Below are 27,948 nucleotides of genomic sequence, written 5' to 3' on the forward strand. Positions count from 1 at the left end.
ATTTTTAAATAGGCACATTTGATGCTTGCATTTCCTTCAATTTCTTCTAGCTATGTGCAGTAGGCCTATATCTCGTACTTACTGTGAGAGGCCTAGCCAGCTGCAAAGGACGAGGGCGTTTCTGGAAATTCTGGTCTTGAACTGCATTTGTTTTCTTGTTTTTCTCCTTTATTTTCTATATATTAATCGACACATTTTCAGCCCCCGGTAGCCTGATCTATTCTATCCCGTCTTTATTTTTGTTTTCCCCTTTAAATTCCTCTTTCCCTTCCCATTATTTTCATTCTCGATTTCTTTTCCCCTTATTGCTGGGAGGATACAAGGGTGACATGGATAGACAAGCAAACTTACTTGATCACCCCCCCCCCCGGCCCCATTGGATTTTATGCGAGTAGTTGTCGTCTGTATATCAATTCTCAAATGAGCCAGTTCTGTTAATTCTCAACACTGTGTATATTATGCCGGGATATTATGTTGACGGTCAAACAAATATCCACCAAACTATAATTTCCAACATTGTGTCAATGTTAACTGTCAACAACTCTCCAATAAACTAGTTTCCAATGTTGTCAACGTTGTGCCATTGTCGGTTGTTCAACAAATCTCCATCGAACTAATTTCCAACATTGTCAACATTGTGCCATTGTCGGCTGTTCAGTAACTATCTAATCAAACATGTTTCCAACGTTGTGCCATTATCGACTGTACAACAAATCTCCAATAAACTAGTTTCCAACGTTGTCCACGTTGTGCCAATGTCCGTTGTTCAACAACTCTCCATCTAATTAGTTTCCAGCTTAATTGTCAACGTTGTACTCATTGTCGACTATCCAACTAATCTCCAACCTACCATTTTCCAACATTGTGCCATTGTCGATGTCCCACTTGGCACAAATGTTCCTTGACTCAAGAGAAATAGATTCTTCCAAAGAGACACGCTGTATCTATGCAAATAAGCAAGAAATTTGCATAAATTTGCATATTATGTCGATATAGTGAAAACAAGTATTTAAGAATATATATTTAACCAGAACTGCCAGAAAATTGGAAATAAAGACTTAGGGTAAGAAAGGGAAGAAAATTGTCATAAAATGATTGGGATATCCTTGTTTATTATTACCTAATTTACATAATTATGCAAATTATAATTTAAAACAGAGTATTTTTTCATGAATCCTGAACTGTTTTATAAATAACAGCAATTAATACACAATGTCAACATTCTACCTGAAAGAGAATATATCAGCGAAAACATCGATATGCTTCATGACAGTATTAGTGTCTTAATTTGCTAAGAAAGAGGTCAAATATGTCAAAATGTAAGACGTGGTTTTGCGCTAAAACGAGACCAAAACAACCTCTATGTCACAGGCACACTCTGAATTCCAAAGGGTGCTGTCTATGGAGAATAATACACGCAGCACACCCCCCGGAAAATCTTGCGGGTGCTTCAGCCCCCGCTTCCCAGTGTCAGGACCTCCTCTATATAGTGTAGATGCTATCTTTAAAAGTGCCCTTTTCCAGATGAGGGCTTCATTGAGACGAAATTTTTAAATGTACATGTATATTGTCAAAACAAAATAAAGGGTTGGGCAACTTCGACAGGCCACCGTCATGTACACGAACTAATTTTATGCGATATAAAACAATGCCTTCTATGTTTTTTTTTTTTCAAGAGGAAAAACTAAAGAGGCTTTACTGTGTGTAATAGAAATGCATCTTTCTTCCGATTGGGCTCTAAAAATATTTAAATTTAACATAGAGTGGAATCAATAAAGGGGTTTGAGTATTTTAGAGCTTATGTGTGGCTGTTCTTCAATGTACCACAGCTCTTCTACATGTCAATTGTAGAGTATTTTCTCAATCTATTCCAAGATATCAATACAAACAAAAGTAATCTTTTAAGAGTTCTAAAGACAATAAACTATTTTTTAATACATAAAACCAAAAGGGGAAAGGGTATCCTAGGCATGCTCCTGTTGGGTTACAGCCTTTACTGTGTTAGAGCATTATTACAAACGGCAGAGCAATAACAATAATAATAATATTAATAATAATTATAATAATATCAATAGTGATGAATTTAAATATAAGAATATAAATATAAAAGTTGCTTTATGATACCCAAAAAAATACAATTTGCCTTGCCGATGTCTTTAAAACAAGATATTTTTGTATTTAGTGTCGAAATACGGAGAGGGGATGGGGTAAATTCGGAGGGCTCCCGTGGGCTTAAATATTAAAACAAAAATAAAAAACTTTTTTTCAGGAATCATGTTAACTGATGTCTCATACATCTGTCTTTTCCAAGTCGATTATACTAGTCAAACTGGTTTTGTAAGGTAGCGGGAATGCCGTGGGGATGCAGTTTTGCCACTTCGGGGTCTCCAAAAAGATATATGTTTTAATAAAGTTAAAATATGGATTGAGGTATAGGATACATTTGTCATGATTCATGTGCCAGAGCTTTATTAAAGCAGTAACCTGCAAAGCAGTGTCTCCTGTAAATTTTCCAAGAGAAACAAATAAAACAAATGCTGTTTTACCGATACCGAAATGCATTTTGCCCGTATATACCATAGATTACGGTGTGGCAGACACACCAACACAAGTTTTGTAGAGTGGCCGAACATTACCCCTAGGCAATTGATTAACCCGTTGACTGCTGAACTCCGTAATTCCAATATACTTTATAGAGTACGTGACCATCCAACTCAAGTAGGCAATTTGGTTAAACTGTTGACTACTGGATTCTGTAGTTTCCACATGCTTTGTAGAGTGACCAAACAGTTCCAGTTATGGCAATGGGTTAATCGTCTCTCAATGTTCTTAAAAACTGTATCTAGATAAGCCCGGATGTTTTGAGAGCAGCTTAGACCAATGCATGTCTACTCCCTACGAGTGTGGTGGAACCTCGGGCATCATCCTTTCCCCGAACTACCCAGAACTCACCCGAAGTGTCGAGGTGTGTTCGTGGACCATCACAACTCCAGTGAATTCCTACATCAGGCTCAACATCACAGACTTCGTCTTCAACCTTGATTGCCCTCGCCAACGTCTGGAGATTATCGAGCAAAATGCAGAGACAGGGGTGCCCACCCAACTGGCTGTATTTTGCGGAGATAATCCACCATCGGGGATCTTGGAGAGTAATCTGAATTCTGTATCTGTTGTGCTATACCTCGAAAACCGCCTTTTGGGGATAAGACTGTCGTTAGAGTACGAAGCAGCCTACTTCGAACGGCCCTATTCCAATGGATCAGTTTCAGGTAAGAAATAAGCCCCCAGGGGAGCTTTGTCATTGCAAGATGTATACACCAGGCTCGTCCACAAAGGCACTAAAAAGGACATGTTTTACGATCGGGCCATGTACGCACGTGCAGTGAAAATGGTATCACAATAGTCAATATATTGTATCATGTCACAAAACTTTTATTTAAGTAGATAAAACGTGACTTGCTCCGGTACGTGCTCTGAAATCGAATCCAGATTGCAAATTATAGGGGGCCCTTTTCGAAATTCATACGAGATCGGTGTCCACCTTCAAATTCAAATTAAGATTAAAATTCATTTATTTCACATCTCTTGAAAAAAGTATATCAGAGTATCATAAAGTAAACACAACAATAACAAGTGTACAATTTAGACAGTAACAAAAGGAAATTGATCTAGGCTACTCCCTTTAATATTCATTACTGGTAATAAAACCAAACAATATCTTCCAATCAACTTTTGAGATTGAAAACAAAGATCTCAAAATCAAACCAAATCAGTAGACTGGTAGAACAAAAGAATAATTAAAAGCAAAAAATAAAAAAATAAAAAAACAAGGATGTGATGACAGTGCCACCCACTCTCCTGGAAATACTCAGGGCTGTAGGAAAAATGGTCTATGTATTATAATAGTTCATTTACTTAGCGCAATATATATAGCCTCTTGGTGAGTCAACTGTGCCTAATTGTAGACATTTTCACCCCTAAAAACTTTAAAATCCACTCTTAATAGGCGCAAATCTCACACCCTCGGGACCGGTCCTTCGTCTCAATCCGAGAGGAGTGAGATAAGGGGCCAGTTAAGTTCTATTGAATTTAATGTGTATGTGTGTGTGAGAGGGTGTCTATGTGTGTGTGTGTGGGAGGAGGTTCTGTGTGTGTGAGAGGGTGTGAGGGTGTGTGTAGGCAAACCAGGATGCCCGGTGTAGGCCTAACTTAGTAACTATACTTCACTGTTGTCTATAATTATGATTTTAATTTGTAGAGCAACATTGCCCACCCACTCGAGCAGGTGACGCAAGAGCTTGGGACTATTTCAACGGGAATTGCTATCTATTCGTCCAACATCCAAATGATCTGACATGGATGGCTGCCGAAGACGAATGCACAACCGTTGCCGAATCGGGCCATCTTGTCAGTATACGAAGTAGGGAAGAGGCGATGTTTATCCACTACATGCTGACGTCACAATGGCCTGTGCAAGGAATTGACACGTACATCGGTACGTAGAATGTTCTGTAATTTATATTATATCCGAATATTAGTGATTTGAACATATAGAGTAAAATCAATAAAAGCAACGCCCAGAATGAAAAATACGGTGCTTAATTTCCGATAGTTCTCTTTAGAGTGCACGTCTTTAAAACCTTAATTGTGATAATCGCAAAATTCTAGTACTTTCAACTAGATGATTAACGTATGAAAGTCGTACTATTCGAAAATCATGATTGCGTTTCTTTCGAGCCCGCCAATAACAATTGTTCTATTGTTCATTCCACTTTTCACAATTAAATCAAATTAACTTTATGGTGTTACTAATCAAGGTGTTTCTATCTCGGGGTGTTTCGTGTGTCTTAAAGTCGCACGTAAATGTCCAGTTGCGTGATATATGAAATTAAGGCATCAATGACTTGGTCAAAGCTGCAAAGTGGACGCTTGCAACATGGATATTTATCAATAAGAATGGGTGCCAGTGGGCATTAGCACTAAACATGACCTTTAAGTCATACTTAACTCTTTGTGACCCCCCCCCCCCCCGGCCAATGCATCAAGTTTATGCAGGCACACCAAAACAGTATGAAAATTGTGCAAAAACACACTGTGATTTAGATTTTTAGAAGTTAACGTTAACTTTTGTTAATATTTACCATTATATATATTTACGCAGATGATGTAAGTATGATACACATTTTATATCTTAAAGTGATCATTTCACTTTGTTCTGATTTAAAAAATTCTCCTTTTGGTTCCTGAAAATGGGCTAAACATTAGGCTTATAGTGTAAAAATACCATCCCAAAAGTTTCAAAGTATTATATTTACAGGATCAATTTTAAAACCTTGGAGATGTAAACCAAAGTTTGAAATAATTGGGAGTTGGTTTCAATGACTATGTGTATACAGGGAATCTGTGCACCACAACACATTAATTCTAGATGAACACAGCATGACCAACATACAGTGTGTACAAGGTATACGCTGAATGTACAGTGCAGCTAATAGTGTGTGTATAGGAGATACACACAACAGAAGGCAGTCAAAATAGCCAACGGACTTTTTGAATTGGAGAAAACTGGTCATAAGCTGCACCCGTCTACTAGACGGTTCTCAAAATCAGGCTAATAAATTGCTACTTGTATCTAAATTAGAGTTTTTCATCCTATATTGTGGTCTGTTTCAGGGTTTTTGAGGACAAATACAGGCACTCATACGCACGTTTCAACTCAGTTTGAGAATTTTTTAAATCAGCTGCTCACAAAGTTAAACGATCCCTTTAATATTTTGATAATTTTTTTGTCTGTAATATTCAAACGCGATAATATATTATATCAGGTTTGGGTAGCAGAACTTATAGTGGTATATTTCAATGGACGGATGGATCCCCGATGACGTACACCGATTGGTATATTCCACCTTTGTAAGTAAATATTATCTATACCCATACTAATCATATTAACAATGACATTTGTGTAGTTGCTTTCCTGCAATTATCCACATACTGTACATAAAGACATACTTGCATACACCCTGTCACACCCCAAGCCTCTCTTTCTCACGCACACGTTCACACGGCACACACCCACACCTTAAATGCACATTCATTCTAAGTATACGATCGCACACACGCATATACACCAATGGTATACACACATAGCCTCCACCACACATTAATGTGCACACCCTTAAACACACACACACACACACACACATACACACCCGCACTGTAGCCTCAGCTTCTCTGTAAAGCACACACCCTCACCCACACGACCGCTTACCTTTTCTCTCTCACACACAAACACCCAGAACATCTCCCCCATAGGCGTACACACATCATACGTACACACACGCACAATACCACCCCCCCCCCCCTCTTTCTCTCTCTATCTCTCTCTCTTGGAAATCCACAACCTATCGAAAAATGCAGTAGAAAAGTTCCCTTTTTTGCATTAATCACTAGTTTGCACAATCACGTAGGTTCACTGAATACTCTAACTTAATGATGACCCAAACTGTCCTGCAGTGAGAAGCTAAAGATGTAATGATGATGATGCAAAAAAAAAACTGATAATAATAATTGTATAATGATAAAAGAAGCATTCTTATGGAGCGCACTCGTCTTTTCAAAAAAGATATCAATGCACATCAAGGAAAAAATAAGAAGTGAATGGCGAAGGGAAGTTGCTGAAATGTTATAATTGTATCATTGTCAGACGATATATATTCTCAATGCAGATTAAAATTGCAAAATTGCCTTAAACTTGCCTGAACTTGCCTTAAAATGTGTGTGATCGTATTCCAGAGTTTCGGCGCTACATGCGCTAGCCCACAATAAGTCCTTCGAGAAAGATCTTCGATTTTGAACAAGTTCATGTTTCTCAAGTTACTCAGACGTGTATGTCATGAAATCACTTAAATTAGAGTCACAAGGTCTCAAACTATTACGTGACCTGACCAACAACCACTGCAATGGTCTAAACACAGATGATACGGATTCATATCATTTTGTGGTAAAGAAAGTAATAATTTTTCAATATCGTCGTAGCCCGCAAGGCCAGCCGGATAGTGAAATTATTCGACCCCTAAACGAGCCTGATGGAGGTGGACTTGATGCCTGCACTCAGATTGAGATTAATAGCATCCGATCGACTGCCTCCTGGCATGATATCCCTTGTCTGGCTCGATCCAGTAACCAGTTCATCTGCAAGGTTCCAGCCATATCAAGTAACGCAGGTATTCTTTTATACTTCCTTTTTGGCAACTTTGGATAATATTATATTCGCGAGATAATTATCATGGTTATTTCTCATCAATTTCACCTTTTGGGAGTAAACCTCACCATGATTTAGCACAACATTACAGATTAATATTCAGACACAAATTGTCAGAGAATTCGTTTTTTATCTGCCCAAAGGATATCCCAACACTTGGTCTTAGTCTTCTTGGTTATTTTTTCTTTTGCTTTCAGATATCAGGAGCATGGTCTCAGTGCAGCCCGAATACATAAATCCATCCAGTGTTCCTAACTGCCCGACTACGATGATTACATGTGGGACTAGGGAGTGTGTCCATAGTGTGTATACATGTGACCGACATGAAGATTGTTCGGATGGCACCGACGAAAGAAATTGCCCAGATAGTGAGTATCGGATAATCTTTGATAAAACCTGAAAAAAATGAACATAAAACCTATATTTTCACATTGCTTAAGGTTTTTTGGATGCAGCGATTTTGTTCTTTTCTCTCGAAGCGACGAAGATCATGATTAAAAAATATGACGCCGTAGATACTGAGCAGTGCTACGCTAATTCAAAGCTATCTGACCTTAAATTCCATCTTAAATATACACATAAAACTGTATTTTCCACTTCAACATTAACAGTTACAAGCTGTTCGTCATCCGAATTTCAATGTGAGGATGGTGAATGCATCCCGATCTCCTTTTATTGTGACAATATAGACAACTGTGATGATGGATCAGATGAGGAAGATTGTGGTAAGTAAAAATAAAACAAATAATCACCGTTAATGAATCAGCCCCACTGAAAAGTGCACAGGGCCCCCACAGTGAGTGCCACAGTTTGTTCACAGTGTGTAATTCAATGTGTAATCCCCTTCACACTATTGATTTTGAACATTTAAATAGTGTGAATCATATATGCACATTGCCCACCATGTGAACACGCTGTGAACAGTCACACCGTTGAGGTTTCCACAGTTATCTTCACATTGTTGAATTTGAGCCTTTTAACAGTGTGAATGATACTTTCACATAAACAGAGTTTGGTAACGTAAACACACTGTTATCACATTGTGTGGCACTGTGTTCTTACCAGGGGAAACTATCAGGTCGAAGCGAGCTCGATGTGGCAATTTGTTTCCGTTGCGAAGCTGAGGAAATGTGATATGTCATGTGTAATATGCCCTATAATGTGTGCAACCAGCATGACCAGCTCGCTGAGATCATCACCTGAAATAAAACAGTGATTATGTGCTTTATATTCCTCATAAAGGAAGATAATAATAATCGTAATACTCTACAAGAATGAAAATGTATGAAAATCGAGGTTTCCCTGAAAATTTTTAATTCACTCGACTTGATTTTATGCATTGTCCCATCTGTAAAATAGTTTGACACTCTTTGAGCGGTCTAAAGCAGAATATTGTAAGCATAATTGTTCAAGCCTCCTGGAAACTAACCCTAAATTGCATGTATTTAATAATGATAATAATAAAACATTGCTTATATAGCGCATATAACGATGATAAAATCATGTCTCTATGCGCTTTAGAAAGAAGAATAGAAAGAATGGAGAAGAAAGAAAAGCCTGTTCACAGAGGAGCAAATATATAATATCAATTAATAGGTACATGTATATCTTATTTTACAAAAAGGAATGTCTTCAAAAGGGACTTAAACGATTCTACATTATTAGCTTGTTTAACAATATCAGGTAATTTATTCCAAAGTTCAGCAGAGGACATTTTGAATGAACGAGCGCCGTAGAATTGAGTGTTAATTTTGGGAACTACAAGGAGAGATTTGTTGTTTGACCTTAATTTTCTTTGGGGTACATACTGTTCAATGAGTTCTTTGAGATAGAATGACGATTGACCTTGTAAGCATTGGTATGTTAGGAGTAATATCTTGTATTCAATACGGGATTTTACAGGAAGCCAGTGTAATTCTTGTAGTATGGGTGTTATGTGTTCGCTGCGCCTCGTTCTTGTTATGAGTCTCGCTGCCGAGTTTTTGATCCTTTGAAGTTTACGAATTTGATTATCAGGAAGGCGATACAAAATGCTATTACAAAAATCAATACTTTTCAAGTGGGGCCGAAATCAATGATCATGCCCAGGGATGATTACGCGATGTTCTTTAAATAATAATGATAATGAACACTGGTAATAATATAGGTACGTAATAAATGATAAGTTGCATTCCAAACTGCTGTTAATTAGTTTGCTGCTTGATATATTTCAAAATCCTTTTTGTGCGCGTTAAATTCAGAACCTCAGTATTTTCGGTTCATATTATAACTTTTAATCGGGCGTCCATTCTCTCTTTTTAGCACCTTACACCTGTAATGAGGGGCAATTTCGCTGTGATAACGGCCGGTGTATAGCGGATAATCTAATATGTGATTTGGTGGATCATTGCTTTGATAACTCGGATGAAACTAGTTGCGGTGAGTAGACATGTAGGCACTCTATTCCGTTCGCTATTTTTTTTTTGCCTGATTACAATATATTTTACTTAATTGGGAAATACATTGCAATTATAATATGCGATCTTATATCATGTTAGCTATGGCTTATCAAATAATTGATTTAGACATCATAGAGGGAATTATCAGGGTAAATCAGGAAGTGTTGAGCTAAGCAGAGATAAAAGTGCTAACGGATGGTCAGAAAAAAAGGGAAAATTACGAGGTAATTTAGATAAAGAATGGAGTTATATTCATCTTTGTAACATATAATCAAAATTCTTGTTGGATGTTAGGCATAAGATTTTCCGTATTATTGCTTCATAATACCACCGAGTAAGTATGGAAAGAACTTTGTATCTAAAAAATAATCAGTTCAATGAACAAACACATCAGGGACATTGTTATATATTATGGAATGGTATGTTCTCTAGAATAATTCATCTGGTACATTTTTACGTTTGGATAATCAAGGGTTATTCTTTGCTGTAAAATACATTTAAATTCGATTTGTGTAAGGTATGACTGCAATAAATATTCCAGATGTCTATGAAGTAACAGTTCTGCATGAGTTGCATTTAAACTTTAATCAAATTTGTTTGCAAAATATACTCTCACTTAAATCAACACGAAAATAGATACTTAAAAGTGTTTATTACACAATCGTAAAAGTATACTCTATATAAGCCAGTATCTGTATATGTTTAGGGTCTTCTTCTGAGAACATCTTCACGTGTTATAGCGGTGATGATCATCCACTCTCTGTGCAATGTGATGGCATCGTGGACTGTATTGGAAGTTCTGCAGAAGATGAACTGTCGACATGTGGTAATTGATTAATCAATTAATTCCCTTTTATCTTTTCTTCTAAATATTCTTTGTACAAAAATCGTCGGTATTTTTGGTACGAAATATTCTATAAAGGCAACATAACCACATGGAATAGGAGAAATACAACTTGGGCATCTCTTTCGAAAATATTTGTTAGCGTGAAAAGAAAATGAAAAAAATATATATACTTTTCGATTTTTTTTTATGAAGGGAAGCAAAGATCTTTCTTCAAATGTGATTCTGTTCAGAAACCATGCAACAAATTCTTCAATTTTGTTTTACTTTCTTGTCTATGTGTAAAATGAATGTTACATGCCGCATGAAATTTAAAAACAAAAATATTAGTTTTACGAAAGTGATCCATTTATTACTTTGAATTATGAAAACATAATATCACTGTAAAGTATTAATGTTTTGGGGAGTTTTGTTTTAATAGAGGGGACCCAATTACTCTTACCTTCACTAGAGCAGGGGGGGATTCTAAAAACGTATATCAATCATTACCTGTTCTATTCTGTAACCTCAAATTGCGTTTCTCCGTCACAAAGATATCATGAATTGTTTTGTTTTGGGTTTTTTTTTCTCTCTAGAATACAGACAACTGAACCATGGATGTAATGCTGATGAAATCCAATGTAATAACGGTGCTTGCGTGAGTAGAGACTCGCAGTGTATCTATGATATTGATCCTAGTGCCTACATCACAGGATGCCGAGACGTGTCCCATCTAAGGTTGTGTGGTAGGTTGACAATCCATTCCGGTGCATGCATCTTCCGATAATTACAACACTTTGGTGTTAATTGGTGTACGTAGACGGCCACACCAACCATTCAACTCTGGTGTTAAGCGTTTGGTGTTCAACACTAATTGATCTTTTATACACTCTGGTGTTATGTTAAATCTATAGGGTGTAATTCTAACACCTCAGTGTGCTGTCGATCTACATGTGGGGGCACGAACTAATGCCAGTTTTGACACCCCGATTTTTATAATATCAAGTAACAATGTTCAAGTGGTGGCAATTTATCATTCATATGTTTTTAACTGAATTATAAATGCTTACTGATTAGCATGATTTGAGCTGGGCAATAGTTGTAACATTTACTCAGCCCTGCTAAAAATATAAAACAAATATAGACTGCCCTTTTATTCATACATTAATTGAAACAACCCTCAATTATTGTAGGACTGGTATAAGCTTTACAGTTTCCATCGACATTCAATCCTGGGATAATAGTAGGACTATTATAGTATCAAGATCACTTCGGGGCAATAGATTTTACTATTGACCTAATGTGCAGTCAATATCAGGGCACCATTTTGCATTTATTACGTGTTGTCTTCTATCCATGCAGATGACTTTGAATGCCCGGCCTATTTCACGAAGTGCCCCGGATCATACTGTATCCCGCTGAGGTTTCGATGTAACGGTGTCTGGGACTGTGCAAATGGAGAAGATGAAATGGAATGCAGTGAGTAGATTTAATTGGTATATTACATTCCCATCTGTGTTCCTATTGTTCAGAACATACTGAAACTGTTGGTTATTTATTTTGGGAATGCCCCTTCACCCGTTGATTTTTAGATCATTTTGAAATATTTTTTTTTGGAGATATGATATGCTAAGTATTATATATCAAAACACACCATCCATTACTTGTTCCATATTCCAACGTTTGATACATTAATTTCCCCAAAAATATCATTTTTATGATTTATCGATAAGTCGCAGGTATCTTGAAAGTAGCAAGGATTTGATTTGCTTTTCTTCCTTGTTTTTTGTTTTATATGTAAACAATTTCAAATACAACACACTTTAAATTTCAGGGTTTTGTACGGTTTTATGTTGGCCGGTGTATTTAAGATTCCCTTAGAGATATACTGATATGGTTAAGTCATTGACATTCATTTAGTTTTTTTTTTCAACCGTGATAAGTTTGGGATCTCCATGGGATAAATGGGTAATGTGTGTGCGTGTGCGTACGTGGGTGTGTGTTGAATGAGAGTTGAGCGGGCAAGCCATGGCCTGATGACCGGAAATATATATATATATGTGTATATATATCGGGTAATATATCTGTATAGCGCTTAAAAACGTTGTTGCGATGTACATAATGTATTAAGTACAGTATAAAGGCAGATTATTATCATTGTTACTTTTCCACAGGTAGTTTCGTGTGCCCGACAGGAACATACAGCTGTAGACGCTCGACAATTTGCCTTCCACCGAACCAGGTCTGTGATGGAATTCGACATTGTTCCGACGCTGACGATGAGCAATTTTGCGGTAAAACTATTCCTCTTGTTCTCTTCTATTATTTGATTATGAAATCTGTCCTTATTATGTTTTGCCATATTTTTGAAGAAAAGCTCAAGGACAGAATCAATCTTAATGGAAGGAGTAAAATGAGAGGAACAATTCGACACAGGTTTAATCGAAATCGGTTACAGATTTATTGAAAGGTTAAGAGTGATGCAACGCTTCCTATAGGGATCCTCAATCTGGCAAACGTTCTTGCAAATGGCTGATCTTGTGGACATTACTCCTTTTTTTTGTACACACATTTTCAGATTTCCCTTTTATTTTGCACATTCTAATGATCTATTTCTGATCTTAATATATGTGATATAAATTATCTTTCCAATGACATACGTTGTCCCGCTCAGAAGGAGGGAAGATTTTTTTAAAACTTAATAGTGCATTATTTTATAGAATTAAACCAAAAATCAAAATAGATCAAAATAATGCATCATTTTAAATAATACTGTTAAACCGGGTTTAAAATTTCTACATCTCAATTTCTTTTTCTAAGAAATTTTGTAATAAAGGCTTTTATTTATTCTCCTGTGGGAGAGCCTTAATTGGTGTAGTGGTTCTGACTCTCGCCTTGTAATCAAAGGGTCGTATGGCCTAGCGTCCTTTTGGCAAGGCATTTAATCCACATATTGCCACTCTCCACCCAGGTGCTAAATGGGTATCCGGTAGGATGCAAAAGTCAGTGTAGCTTGTCCAGTACTGTATGCGCCCAACCGGCGACTGACTGGAATACTCCCCAGTTAGTGGAGGATATGTTGCGTGCGGGAATGACTGCTTGAATCCGATGAACGCGGTAATAAAATATCTGTAAAGCGCTTAGACACGTCGTTCCGATGTATTAGGTGTTTATATGAAAGCTGAATATTATTAATATTTTCTCCTGACAGGTGTAACATGCCCAGTTGGTTGTAACTGTACTGGGCTGGTCTTCTCCTGCGATCGACCAACAACTCAAGAAGAAGATCCTTCTTACGTTTTCTCCCCGACAGCTAGAAAGATGTGAGTATGGAATACTCCACTCCTCTCGCGACAAAAAAAGATCATCATTGATAAAACCTAATAGTAATACTAACCCTGAACGATTATTTTAGGACAGTATGAAGAAGATACATTATTATTTCAGATAAAATAATTTCCTTTTTTCTTGTTTAATATAATATTTTTATTTAAAATCAAATCAAACACAAAAACAATTCAATTTACAGGATGATCAAGATGCAAACATGTTTACAATAACTGCACATGCATACTTTTATTTAATTATAAAACAAAATTATTTTTTTGACAACAACGTTTCAATACATTCTTTAAAAAGCTTCGTTTTTGTCTCACCTGCATAGCAGAGTCAGACTATAGGCGCAGCTTTTCCGACGGCGGCGGCAGCGACGGCGGCAGCGGCGTCGACACCAAATGTTAACCGAAGATTAAGTTTTTGAAATGACAGCATAACTTAGAAATATATGGACCTAGTTCATGAAACTTGGACATAAGGTTAATCAAGTATTATTGAATATCCTGCATGAGTTTCACGTCACATGACCAAGGTCATAGGTCATTTAGGGTCAATGAACTTTGGCCAAATTGGGGGTATTTGTTGAATTACCATCATAACTTTGAAAGTATATTGGTCTAGTTCATAAAACTTGGACATAAGAATAATCAAGTATCACTAAACATCCTGTGCGCATTTCAGGTCACATGACCAAGGTCAAAGGTCAATGAACTTTGGCCATAATGGGGATATCTGTTGAATTACCATCATAACTTTAAAAGTTTATGGATCTGACTCATGAAACTTGGACATAAGGGTAATCAAGTATCACTGAACATCCTGTGCGAGTTTCAGGTCACATGATCAAGGTCAAAGGTCATGTAAGATCAATGAGCTTTGGCCATGTTGGGGGTATTTGTTGAATTACCATCATAACTCTAAGTATATTGGTCTAGTTCATAAAACTTGGACATAAGAGTCGTCAAGTATCACTGAACATCTCATGCGAGTTTCAGGTCACATGACCAAAGTCAAAGGTCATTTAAGGTCATTGAACTTTGGCCATTTTAGAGGTAATTATTAGATTGCTGTCATAACTTTCAAAGTTTATAGATATAGTGTATAAAATGTGGATATAGGGGTAATCAAGTATCACTGACAAAATTTAGGTTACATGATCAAGGTCAAATGTCAATGAACGTAGTATTGTATCATTATATGAATGGTGTTTTTTGTGAATAATTATTTTATAGTAGTTTTCAAAGTCAGCACTGCTGCTATATTGAATCGCGTGATGCAGGTGAGACCGCCAGAGGCATTCCACTTGTTAATTGTTGAGGAGCAAATTAATATTTAAGCTAATAACAGAGAACCGTCCCTGGCGACTTGGTTGGAAGCTTAGGTCACATTTTGTATCATTGTATATTATTTTCAATCAACTCTCATAAGTTTCTCTTGCTATAATACAGTTCCATAATGTCAGTGCCTCTCATACTTGGACCAGACGTTCATACATTAGACGAAGATCAGGTGTCAGACGAAGATCACGTGACACCCTATTATTCCTTCAATCCAGTCGATCATCCATTCCTAGCCGAATTGTAAGTAATATGTTCGCATATAATGACATTAATAATGTTGATTATCATAGTCATTATTATAACAATAGTATCAATTATTGTTATTATTGTTACCATAATTATCATTATCACTGAAACAAAATAATAATGAAAGAAAGCCAAGTCCAGAGTGGTCTGTGGTGGTACAGATATTTTATTCCAAGAAAAACAGCCTCGCTGCAGAGACATAAATAATAAAAATACATTGTAAATACAAATTGATAAAATAAAATCATATGACCCATGAACAACATTTATTCCATGTGACAATTTCCAATTATTTCAATAAATAGCTTATACAATATGATAATTATAAGTCTCAATATGACATTTCTTTATTCTTGCGTCACACATGAGGGTTGATAAAAATATACATATATATCGTCCATAACTAAACTGCAGTTTGGATAAAAATGCAAAAAACAATTTCTGAATATTACATAATAAAAAGACAGGTTTTATTGCAATACGATTCAATTAAAATGAACTCACCGCCCACACTTCTCAATTCCTCTGGGTTAATGTACTCTGGTAATTACAGTGTATGCAAACATCCTTTAGTAAATCATTGCATATATGTTGAGCTAAAGGGAAAATAAAACAATAAACTACAATCAACATCATGAAACAGATCTGACGGTAAGTGGGTTACAGTCGCATATTAATGTAAAAACATTTATAAAAATCTTAACTTCAACCAGTAAAAGCTTAACTCATGCCAACAAATCAATATTACATATTCCCTGTGGTAAATCTGTATTTGTAAAATCATAGGACTTCGGAGGCATAAAATATGTCAGTTTACATACTAAAAATTCATATAAAGTAATCCCGAAGGCATCAATAATTATTTAGTAAGAGTAAAATACATGACCATACAAAGTTTACAAGTATACAGTAGTATAATAACAATAATCATTAACTTACTTGTACTTTGACTCAAACTGACACGGGGAAGACAACCTGCTTCTTCAAAAGCTCAATCTCTTCTGCCCTCTTCCCGCCAATTCTTGCGCTAGCTGGCTTGAAAAGAAAGCCTCCTATACCTATTGGGGGTACATTATTGCTACCCCCAATTGACTCTTGATTGGTCAAGAGATCAACCCAGCCAAGTATATCCAGGGATGCTTAAATGCATACCTGAATACACTTTGAACAATATTTGTTCACCAAACTACAGCTAATTTAAACAGCCTGGTGCAACCCAATAGGGGTAGCCAATTTCACATTACAACAATAATAATAACGATGATAATGAATTTCCTTCATAGCCTCTTCAGCTCCTATGAACTGTTCCCCCCAGCGGGCCCTGTCATGCCATTATTATCCTTCTCCATTTAAATACGTCGAGCGCCTGACAGGAAGTCAGAAGGTATTATATTTAGTACTATTCGACCGGGGATCGACCCATGACCCCCCGCTCATCTACCACTGATCCACCATGTTCAGTCCACTTCACCATTACGTTCTATGTTTTGGGGGTTTACGACTTAATTTATCATGTGAAAATGATTATTTTTTATAATTTTACGACAGCATATTGCTTAAATTCACCTTAACTCATCGTCGGGCCTTTAACTATCCCCATCATGGTACACAACTAAAGTACATCAAATTTGCAACTTTTTCATGGTATTGTCATGGTAATACCATGTCAACCACGAAAAGATAATGTCATGGTAAATTAAGAACATGAAAAAATAGTATTACCATGGTACTATAGAAGTGGCGAGGGAGTAGTGCGCACGCAATTGGGGTGGAGGTGTGTTAATTTGGTTTTGTGTATGTGTGAGGAAGTGTGTGAGAGGGAAGGGTGTGTGGGTATGTGCGTGTGTGCCTCATGTTACATTGAATGATGTATTCATATCAAAATAAAAAACATAGATTATAAATAACTTTATTTAAAAAGAAAAAAAATATAATCCGTTTCTGTATTCCCATTTTTTTTTCTAGAGAGCTTGTGGATGATAATATCGAGACAATTCCCTCCACTTCATTCACCCAAAACCAAGATCTATACTACTTGTGAGTAATCTTTACTATTTCGTTTGTAAGGGGCTTAATATTCTCGCTCTGTCTTTGAAAGTGTCTTCAAAATATGTTGATCGAAATGTCATGATAATGAAGATTGAAATACTCTAATAGCTCTTTCACCCCCTTAGTATATCTGTTTAATATAATATAGTATACTGCCATGATTGTTTAATGAATTATAAGGGGAAACTTTTGTGTTGCCCTCCAGTATAGAATGTAGAATAATTGCTAGAATAAAAGATAATGCCCTATTTGTTACCCATGCAGGAAACTCTCCTCTGATTTGAACAGAAAGAGAAGATTCCATCGAGCATGAAACTGAAAAATTCATCACAATCGGGTGTAAAGTAAGAAAGTTATGATATTTCAAAGTTTCGCTTAATTTTACAACACAGTTATATGCACATCCTGGCCTGTACGCAATAGAGAGGACTGATGACATCGCCCACCCACCATTTCTTTTTCTATTTCACTATCATATGAAATATGGAATATTTAATATGTGAAACAAATTATTATTCCTACCTCAACGTGTGAAATCACCATTGTTTTACCATTTTGTGGTTCAGTCATTATCGTCAAATCTGAAAAATTGAAATATTGTATAATTCAAGCATTAAAACACAAAAGAAACAGTGAGTGAGGGACGCCATCGATTCTCTCATTTGCATATCACTGGGTTGTGCATATATTAACTTTTTTTGAAAAATAAGCGAAACCGTTGAAAATCATAACTTGCTTTATTTTACATCCGAATGTCATGAAATTTTGCTCGTTTGATTTTTCTCTGTTAATTAAAATCAATATCCTTCTACGTTGGACTTGATTTTTAAAGAGTTTGCTGTTGATCTCAATAAGTTCCTATATTGTTCAAGTAAGAAGAATAATGACAATACGATTAGAATGCCTTTCCTCACCATCAAAATTCCCTGGCGCCGCCAATGACTAGTACCTATTTCATAATGTCAGTAGTAGTAGTAGTGACTCTAGGATCTTTATGATAATCGTGCTTTCTTTTTATTTTTCCTTTTCGCGTTTTTTAATATAGGTCTCTCCGTCAAAATCCAATTCAGTACATTGAATTTGGTGCTTTCGCCAACTTGACAAATCTCCGAGTATTGTAAGTATAAATCTTAAGTATATTCAAATAGTACACCTGTCAAGTGTTCGTAATAAATATGAACACTCCTATTTAGGGACAACAAAATTGCCATTTCGACCCTTATGAATGGGTTATAAATTACTTATTTTCCAGTTATGCATCATTTTAAAGCTTAGGATGAACCTTTTCAAGCTGTAAGAAATCTCAAAATTCTTTTTGGCAACCCACCTTTGCTTTTGGGGCGGGGTCACTATTCTACATCGTGTTAATTTAGATGAATAATCTCGGGAGCGTTTCATGACAGGACTTGTGGGATGTTTTATCCGACAATTGCCATAGTAACAGTGCTTCTCAGCCAATCAAAATGAAGGAAGATGTCAGAATTGTCCACGAAGTGCTCCATAATCAATACGTAATCATTGACCTGTTGAAATGTGATGTCTTTGATCAAAACCAATCGATAATGATCAAACTGTATACCGTCCTTCGTTAAGTTTACAAGTTACTTCAATGCGTTTTACCATGCACACTCCTTTGTTTTTATCATTTTAATCCAACCTATTTCAGGGATATACGGGAAACAACTATACCCAGTACCGATGCCATCCGAAAAGCTTTACAGGAAATTCCGTCTCTTGATAAAGTGTAAGTAGTCTCTTGTGCTAATAGTACATTCGTCTTATCACTATGTTTTTATACCATCATCTTCAAAAGCCAGTTTCGCTGTGATATTGCAGATTGAAGTATGGATAAATACTGTAATGTAAATGTTTGACGGGAGTAATGTTACTTTTTATGGAGCGGTGGAACCTAATTAATCCGAGCGGGAGATTCAATGCGAGGGCAGAAAGGGAGACACACAATTGGAATAAAATAGACCTATCTTACATTTTCTTTAAAAAGAGCATGTAGTATACCAAGTTGTACACCACACAAGTTAATAAACCATCTCTTAATATCGTTACTTGCTTCTGGCTTTGTTTCAACATTCATGCCAGCTTTCACGTTTTGTACCTTTCAACAATCTGGCAAAACATGAATGATTTGTATTGTTACAAGTTAATATGAGCTCGAAGGAATTTCACAAAACTTATTCTCACGTTATTCCAAAGGAGGTTAAGGCTGTTCTTAATGATATTTTCTCCGAATTGATGACCTATTATTTCTATATTTCTTGCCACCAGGTATGCAGATAGCTTTGCGTTTTGCTGCATGTTGGATCTTCATCCAGCTGATGCGTCGGACAGCAGCGGTTGCATCGCGCCAATAGACCAGTTTTCATCGTGCGACGACCTCCTGAAGGAGAACACGCTCCGCGTGGCCATGTGGATCCTAGGTATCAGCGCTCTGGCGGGTAACCTCTGCACTATTGGTCTCAGAGTATTCCGTCGGAAGTCGGTCTCGTCCACACGCATCCAAGCGAAATTGATCACCCACTTGGCCGTATCCGATCTGCTGATGGGTGTTTATATGTTGATCATTGCCATCGCCGATCAATACTACATGGGGGTTTACGCAATCAATGCAGATAGGTGGAGGGGTAGTGTGGTGTGCCGGATAGCCGGTCTTATGTCCACGCTCTCCAGTGAAGTATCCGTTTTCATTATCATGCTCATCAGCGTAGATCGCGTCCTTTGTATTGTGTTTTCCCGGCATCACCATCTACAGTTCTCAAACAAGTCCTCTTCGGTATGCCTCGCGGTGATGTGGGCCGCCGCTCTTGTCATTTCGCTGGTACCAGCCTTCCCCCTGAACTACTTTGGTGATCGATTCTACGGCAGGTCCAGCGTATGTCTAGGGCTCCCTCTTTCGGCGGACAGACCTGATGGGTGGGAATACTCCCTTTCTATATTCCTGGGGTTGAACCTTGTTTGTTTCCTGATAACCGCCCTCTGTTATGTTGCCATATTCGTCACTGTTCATCGGTCGGCCAAAAAAGTGGTGAAGGCTAAAGACACAGGCAGACACGTTAAGTGAGTACAAAGAACGATGATTTGTCTTTCTACACCATAAAATGATATTACTTGTTCATTTCTATATTTTTTTATAGTGGACAGTGGGCCCACCCCTCCCCTTCCCAAAGAGATCAAATCTTTCTTTTTTTATATGATTTTTCCATCATTTGGAAACTGCAGCTCATAATTCTTTGAAAAATATAAAACTCGACAAATCAAATGAACATAAGTTAAACATAACCAAAAGTAAACATTACTTTTTCTCTGCAATCTTGAGAATGCAGTTTCTCAATTATCTGATTATGAAAATTCGCAAAATGTCCATCGATTTAGTGACTTCAAATTTTGCATCTGCACATTCTTTCTTATACAGAAACGGAACTAGTATGCAGGTCAAATTGGCAACGCGAATGGCGATGATAGTGGGTACGGATTTTATATGCTGGATGCCAATCATCATTATGGGTTTGCTGGCATCAAGTGGAGCCGTTGAAATACCACCCGATGTCTACGCGTGGACAGCCGTCTTTATCCTCCCACTCAATTCATCTCTTAATCCTTATCTCTATACCATCTCCACCGTTTGGCAACAACGTAAGGCAAAACAGAGACAGAAGGAGTTGAGAGAATCGGAAGGAACACGTGAGTTTGATATGTTTATGAGGTTGAAAATCGGATTTCCACGTCCAGTATGTATTCAGATTAATATGAACTTGTTTGAGATGGTTATCGGATCTCATTAATGATATCCAATGAAAGTGTTTCCTCGTCTAGTTCAAAGGTCATTTGAGGTCAAAGAACTGACAGTTTATTATCAATATGTTTTTCTTCATAGTTTTTGTGAAAACCATTTCATATGCTTTCTTATTCTATGAGGCTTGAATGAAATGACTATCAAGTTCCCAGGACGATAAGAGTAATAATAATAATGATAATAGGCATTTATATAGCGCCATCTATCTAGAAATAGTATATTCCGAGGCGCGTTGTTATTATTATTAACCGGGCTTTAGCTCGAGCTGCCTTTCAGCGATCATGCATTCAAAGAATAAATCCTGCCGGTTACCCATTTACCTCACCTGGGCTGAGTGCAGCACAATGTGGATAAATTTCTTGATGAAGGAAATTACTCCATGGCTGGGATTCGAACCCACGACCCTCTGTTTCAAAGTCAGAAGACTAATCCACTGGGCCACAACGCTCCAGAGTAGCATTGCCCCTTGGGTTAAAGTAAGGAAAACAGTCTAAAAGTAGACCTTCACACAAACATCTTTATTTTGATAAGCCTGAAATCGCAACGTAAAGTAAGGAAAATAGTTCAAGTCGTTTCAAAACAAAAATAGAGTAGACTGACATCATGCCACAAAGTAAAAATATATGGTCTAAAATATATGCAATTTCTTTATTCTAAAAGGATTTATACATATTAATAGGCCCGTATTCTGAAGTCGGGTTTAACTTAGACCATGTCTAAGTCTGTGCTAAAGTTATGGGAAGCCAAACGTTTCAAAATTTTGTTTACAATGAATGCTTCTCATGATAACTGTGCTCTTCACTAATTAATAAATTGTGAAGACAATTGTCATACTTATCCTTCCCAGGCAGTTAATAATATTTATATAGTCAAATGAGCTAATACATTGAACCTCTACTGTTAGAGATTTATGTAACAACTGGCTTTCCATAGTTAAACCACAACTTAAAACCAGAGTTTAAATTAAACCCGACTTCAGAATACGGGCCGTAGGGTTGGTAAATATTTAGAAATAATAGCTGCTGTTGTTAAAAAATCAAAAGGATTTTTTTTTTCAATTTTGTGAGAATCATTAAAAGTAATCCCTATTTAAAATATTTTAACAAAATTATTTCAAAATAGCAGATATTATTCAAATACAGAGCCTGGCAGGAATACCACAGGGAATTGGTACAGTACAAAAGTACCACAGGGAATTTTATAATTTGCATATCACAGGAGTATAATACTGACATTACGAACGTCTGTGAGACAAACTTAGCTCCTTCGGTAATTTTTCATTTTATCACACAAGTACCACTAGCAACACGTGTGCAGTGCCACAAGAATTTGGATATGCATTTCACCCTTGTGGTAGATTCGTTGTCCGTGCTATTACAGTTTACCGTGAAGGACAACAGCACTGTTGAATGGTTTGTGTGTGGTATATTTTGTGGGTTTTTTTCTGAGTGGTATTTCCTGTGATATTTTAGTACTACACTTCAGCCGTAGATTTTATGAGGTACTTCATTTTCCCTGGTCTTTTTTTCGGTAGTACCAACAGAAATACCACAGGCATGGCAAAGAGTATTTTCGTGATGATTGTATTTTTTGTTTCATGTGTTCATGTCACAAAGTCAACACAGCTGATACATTGAATTGTGTAATGCAGGCGAGACTGCCAACGGCGCGTTCCACTTGTATGAATTGAATTTGACTAATTTGATTAATGTTGGCCAACTAGCTATCTACTTTTGCAAACTACGTCGCTGTTGACGCATGTCTCTAAATAGCTCAAGTCACATAACTATTTCTGTTCTCTCTATTTACAGAATTATCTGTTTCCGCAGCTGTGGTTGCATTACCAGAGAGGGCGCCATTTAACGGTGTTCCTCAGGAGAAGTACACCCACCTTACCACCGAATGTATTCTCACACCTTATAACGCCCAGAACATTGCCAGGAATTTAGTTCCGCTATCAAAATACATCGAAGATAGAGGACATCCGCCCTCTGTTGTTGACTCTTCGTTGATTTTAAGTGATGTTCGGAGGGCCCTGGCTTACCTCAAATCGAAGTCTATCACGAATTTCTCAATAACAGAAGATCGGATTGCTCTACAATTGGTGAGGAACGGTTTGTTTGTTTGAAAATACTTGTAGTTAACTCGTAGCGAAAGACTAGTATTATTTGTGTGATATGTTTGTGTTTGCTTGGTAAGATGATGTAAGACAATGTGTATTCTGTCGGAATTAACTATTGTTGGTATTGCTATTAAAGGATGCCAACACACCAAAAAAATATGGAAGAAAAGGAAAGGATTCGTGCTTAAAAATATATATAATTATATTGGAAGTGTGAAATATATTGTAACACATTTAACATTAACATCATTGAGGGAAAATGATGACGTCAGCTGTATGGTGCCTTGTCCCCCCCCCCCTTCATCAAAATACTCCTGCTCCAACCCTGTGGTTCGTCATGTCAAGTTGCCATAAATTACCATAATTCATCAATTCACTCTCACTGCCAAATGTGGCAATGAAAGAATTAATACTATTTCATCTTTGTTGGGAGATTTTGAAAAAAGAAATGTTTAGTCTGACATTCTGACTGCAGCAATTTCGACCATTTAAAGAACGAACAGAAAGAGTTTTGGTCAACCCTCAATGCTTCCTCATCCAAGATTGATAATAACTGTGATAAAATTGAAAATAGCACAGTTGTTGTAAACGTTCATATATGCGCTTCTAAAAGACTAAGATAATAATAGAACGATCATAGAAATAATAAGGTGTCAGTATTGTTATTACTATTAGTAGTAGTAGTAGTAGTGGTGTTTTTTTTTTCAATTATTAGTAGCAGTTGTAGTAGTAGTAATTTCACTCCATTATAACAATGATAATAATAATTATTTTCATTTTAAAATGAATTTTCTACTTTACTAATGTTATCATTATTATAATTGTTGCTGTTGTAAATATTATATCCATGTAATGTATTTTGTTAATTGTACACTGGTTATGGACGTGTCAGTATCCAGCCTGAAGGCAACCTACTCAATCGGTCTATATCTTCTTTACATCTCTTTCAGAACTCAAATGAAGAAGTCGTTCGAGCATTCCTCGTGAATTGCGACACGGCCCTGCTCGAAGCAACCTCTTCTCCTAAAACCGACAAGAGAGGGAGTATTCACAGACATTTTATGAATACTCTCATGGAAAACATTAAGGATTTGAATACAGCAAATGGCCAACCAAATGGACAGGGATCTTTTAAAACAGGCTCGGCAAGGAAGAGATCAACGATAGAAAATACAAAATAATTCTCTGATGAATTATATAATTGTCAGTCACTGACAATGTATTAAATAGATTACATGGTTTGCGGTCGATTTCAAATCTTATAGACTTAAAATGAAAAATATATATATTATGCAATATGTTTTGATTGTAATCCTACGGAATTTACGAACATTGAAATGAATTGAACATAATATGACAATTATGTAACGCTCAAACCTTCTTTGAATTCGAACGAGGAACAACATTTTTATGATACGGTTCGAATATGAAAATTAGCCAGCCGACGGTATATTTTCTCTGCCTATATTGCATGTTATTATATAATTTTTTTTCAGTCCAGTTTAATTCATTTATTTCAATTCTAAATCTTTTTATAATAATTCATGAAACATATGAGCAAATAGAATAGAGACATTCGTTTACATTAAACATTAAAAAGAATAAAAGCTACAATACATGAAACTGAAAACCATTAATATCAGTTTGTGATCGAAATAGTAAGAAATCATATTTATTTAAACTTTTTACACCAAGAATGTAAAGACGGCATTGACAAATTATTTAATGTTGAAAATCATCATTGCTGAAAGTTATTTTTACACGAGAGGCATATTTTGTACACATAACTTTGAAAATCATCATTGCTGAAAGTTATTTTTACACGAGAGGCATATTTTGTACACATAACTTTGAAAATCATCATTGCTGAAAGTTATTTTTACACGAGAGGCATATTTTGTACACATAACTTTGAATTACCTGAGTCTTCTTTTTATCGGATTTTCATCAAATTCTAGCCCTTTGCTTGTCGAATTTTTACTCTATTTATTTTAATACTTTTTTTAGCATGTGCACTTTTTAATAATGTCTCGTGTTTTTGTTTTGTTTGGATTTTATGTGTTGGGGAGTAAAAGAAAAGATGGCTGATTCCCAATGGGGAAAAATACAGTTTACATCGTGTATGGCAATGTGAACACATAGACCAACGTTGATATTCTGATCTCGGGCGTGTATTAAACTCTGGTTCAAAAGTATTGTTTACTATGGATAGCCGATCGTGGCACAGATAATAGTACTATACTACACTTTTTATTCATCAACTCATTTGACCCTGATATCCTTTTTCAAAGTCCGCAAATGATAAGTGAACTATGGCATATAAACAGATATTTGCATTTGTTGGCTTCCCGTAGTTTAAGTCAGAGTTAGACCGTGGTTTAAGTAACTTAGACTTAGTTAACTTAAAATTCAACTGGACTTCAAAATACGGACCATAGTCAAGATATGCAGGCCATTACGTCCTAGGCATGTAGTGAAATATTTCATGCAGGTAATGTGTTGTTTCGAAAACATAGTTTTTATTTCGATTTCATCCATTTACAAGGTCAGAATATATTTCTCTTAAATAAAGAAATGTCATGACAACAGAAAGAGTATGCATTTTTGTACCAGTAAAGGAAAATGTTTTCAGCCTTTTCCTGGTATAGGAAATATCTCAGATATTATATGTCGGAAACCGTCGGAAGGGAAACGAGCGTAATGGTTCAAAATATTGTCTAAGGATCACATTTAAATATATCCTTGCGAAATCTAAAGACAGTAAAATACAACTCTTTAAAAGATTTTTTATACTGTAAATATATGGGATCTTTATATTAAATATCAAGCACAATTTTATTATATGCACGGAATTATGCCTGTGATCATTGATGAAATTATTTTTTTTTATTAAATTGACAACGAGGCTATGAAGAAATTTTCTATCTATTTTTATAGAATGGTTATATATATTTTTGTTTCTTGCAATATCTTTTCGACATCTTGTCTTTTTCATGATGCTGTAATGCATTATGCCTTGATAATCTTTTTCATAGTGTGTGCGCTGGAAAATTGCACACTATTATCTTTACCATTTTACAAACAGATGGTACCCACACGGTACTACGGTTGTACCTTAATGGTACACAAGATGTTTTTATTGGTACCACAGGAATGAAAGGTGTACCACACACGTTCAATGGTATCACTGTGTGATACTCCTGTGGTACCCGTGGTGTACAAATGAGTACCACAAAAATTTCCAATATATTGTTAATCTTATCAGCATTATTATTATTATTATATCATTACCATCATAAATAGCTACGTCGCAGGCTTGTAATAGTTTAAGGAGTTTGAATCTTTTTATTTTATCTATTGAACATGACTCGATAATCAATTTGTTTATTACTCAATGTTTATTTGACATTCTTCTCCATGTAGTATACATTGATGTTATTCAGGTGAACAATATTCAGTAGCCTATCATTCATTTCCTATAATTTCATTTCATTTTTGTTTATATTCTTTCCACTACTTCACTCACTCTTTTAAAATTTCTTTTTTTCTATCTCGTTTTTCTCCTTATTTTTCTTCTTTTTTATTTTATGTACGTCAATGATTAGACTTGTCTGCCTGTAATGCAATTTTACTGCTTTAACTTTCCCCCCTTCTTCAAACCCTCCTCCTATTTATCCTTCTACTTCTTTATCTCTCTCCTTCTACTCCTCCTCTTTCTTCTTTCTCTTCTATCCTTTTATTCCTGAATTTGTATGTTTATTCTTTTCCCTTTTTTCCTATTTCGCCGGCCGTCCATGCCATTTACCTATTTTATTTCTCCCCGATCCCGTTACACGATGAAAAGAGGGTATTAATCATATCTGCAACATTTAATCAAATAATTGAGCCAAGGCAACGCTTTTAATGTGAAGTGGCGTTTTTCTTTCGTTATTTGTAATACAAACAGATGTTCAACATTTTCGCAAAAGTATATTAAGATACCCCCTGTCTGCACGATGAATTTGAATAAAACATTTCAGAAAAAGATGATTTGCGTCAAGAGTTATATTTCATTTATTACATCAACACCTTAGTATGTGACATCGTTAGTGTATATTATATGCGACAAAGATATTTTATTCCTACAAGTTCAAATAAGGTTACTAATTCCAATAGCAATACTCGGCTTTTATGTATCGTTAATAATAATTGGAATGACGTGTCAAAACGTTTTTCAAGCAATTTCTAAATGGTCATTGGATCTTAGCATGCACGCACACAATTAAATACACTTTCTCCACTCCCTGGGGAGCACTCTTACAAGAGCTTTGAAACAATTCTAAGCAGACTACATAGATTTTCACATTCTAAATAATACATATCTAGCACAAAATGGGTGGATATTGACTAAGAGCAGATCTACGCCTTGCCTAATTAATTCAATTCAATAAATGGTTTATTTAGCAATAAGCATATATAAAGTTCATCTTAAAGGTGATGACCCCTTAAAGTATACATCCAAAGAAAATTCACGAAAGTGATGATT

General features: G+C 36.1%; 1 protein-coding gene across 1 annotated transcript in view; it reads left to right on the forward strand.

Annotated features, from left to right (window-relative positions):
• The window catches only part of LOC129267772 (uncharacterized), a 74,263-nt gene extending 46,814 nt beyond the window's left edge, over positions 1–27,449 (forward strand). The window contains exons 26-45 of the mRNA XM_064105066.1: positions 2,847–3,269; positions 4,259–4,495; positions 5,826–5,910; positions 7,036–7,223; positions 7,459–7,629; positions 7,873–7,986; positions 9,563–9,679; positions 10,406–10,525; positions 11,119–11,268; positions 11,885–12,001; positions 12,697–12,816; positions 13,734–13,845; positions 15,307–15,438; positions 17,410–17,481; positions 18,539–18,610; positions 19,160–19,237; positions 19,777–20,565; positions 20,921–21,189; positions 23,113–23,405; positions 24,374–27,449. Coding sequence (XP_063961136.1) covers positions 2,847–3,269; positions 4,259–4,495; positions 5,826–5,910; positions 7,036–7,223; positions 7,459–7,629; positions 7,873–7,986; positions 9,563–9,679; positions 10,406–10,525; positions 11,119–11,268; positions 11,885–12,001; positions 12,697–12,816; positions 13,734–13,845; positions 15,307–15,438; positions 17,410–17,481; positions 18,539–18,610; positions 19,160–19,237; positions 19,777–20,565; positions 20,921–21,189; positions 23,113–23,405; positions 24,374–24,604 — 3,890 coding nt within the window. The 3' untranslated portion in view covers positions 24,605–27,449. The remainder of the gene's footprint in view (positions 1–2,846; positions 3,270–4,258; positions 4,496–5,825; positions 5,911–7,035; positions 7,224–7,458; positions 7,630–7,872; positions 7,987–9,562; positions 9,680–10,405; positions 10,526–11,118; positions 11,269–11,884; positions 12,002–12,696; positions 12,817–13,733; positions 13,846–15,306; positions 15,439–17,409; positions 17,482–18,538; positions 18,611–19,159; positions 19,238–19,776; positions 20,566–20,920; positions 21,190–23,112; positions 23,406–24,373) is intronic.
• Positions 27,450–27,948: the final 499 nt, after the last annotated feature.

Source organism: Lytechinus pictus, chromosome 9 (assembly GCF_037042905.1).
Source record: "Lytechinus pictus isolate F3 Inbred chromosome 9, Lp3.0, whole genome shotgun sequence".
Lineage (NCBI taxonomy): Eukaryota > Metazoa > Echinodermata > Echinoidea > Temnopleuroida > Toxopneustidae > Lytechinus > Lytechinus pictus.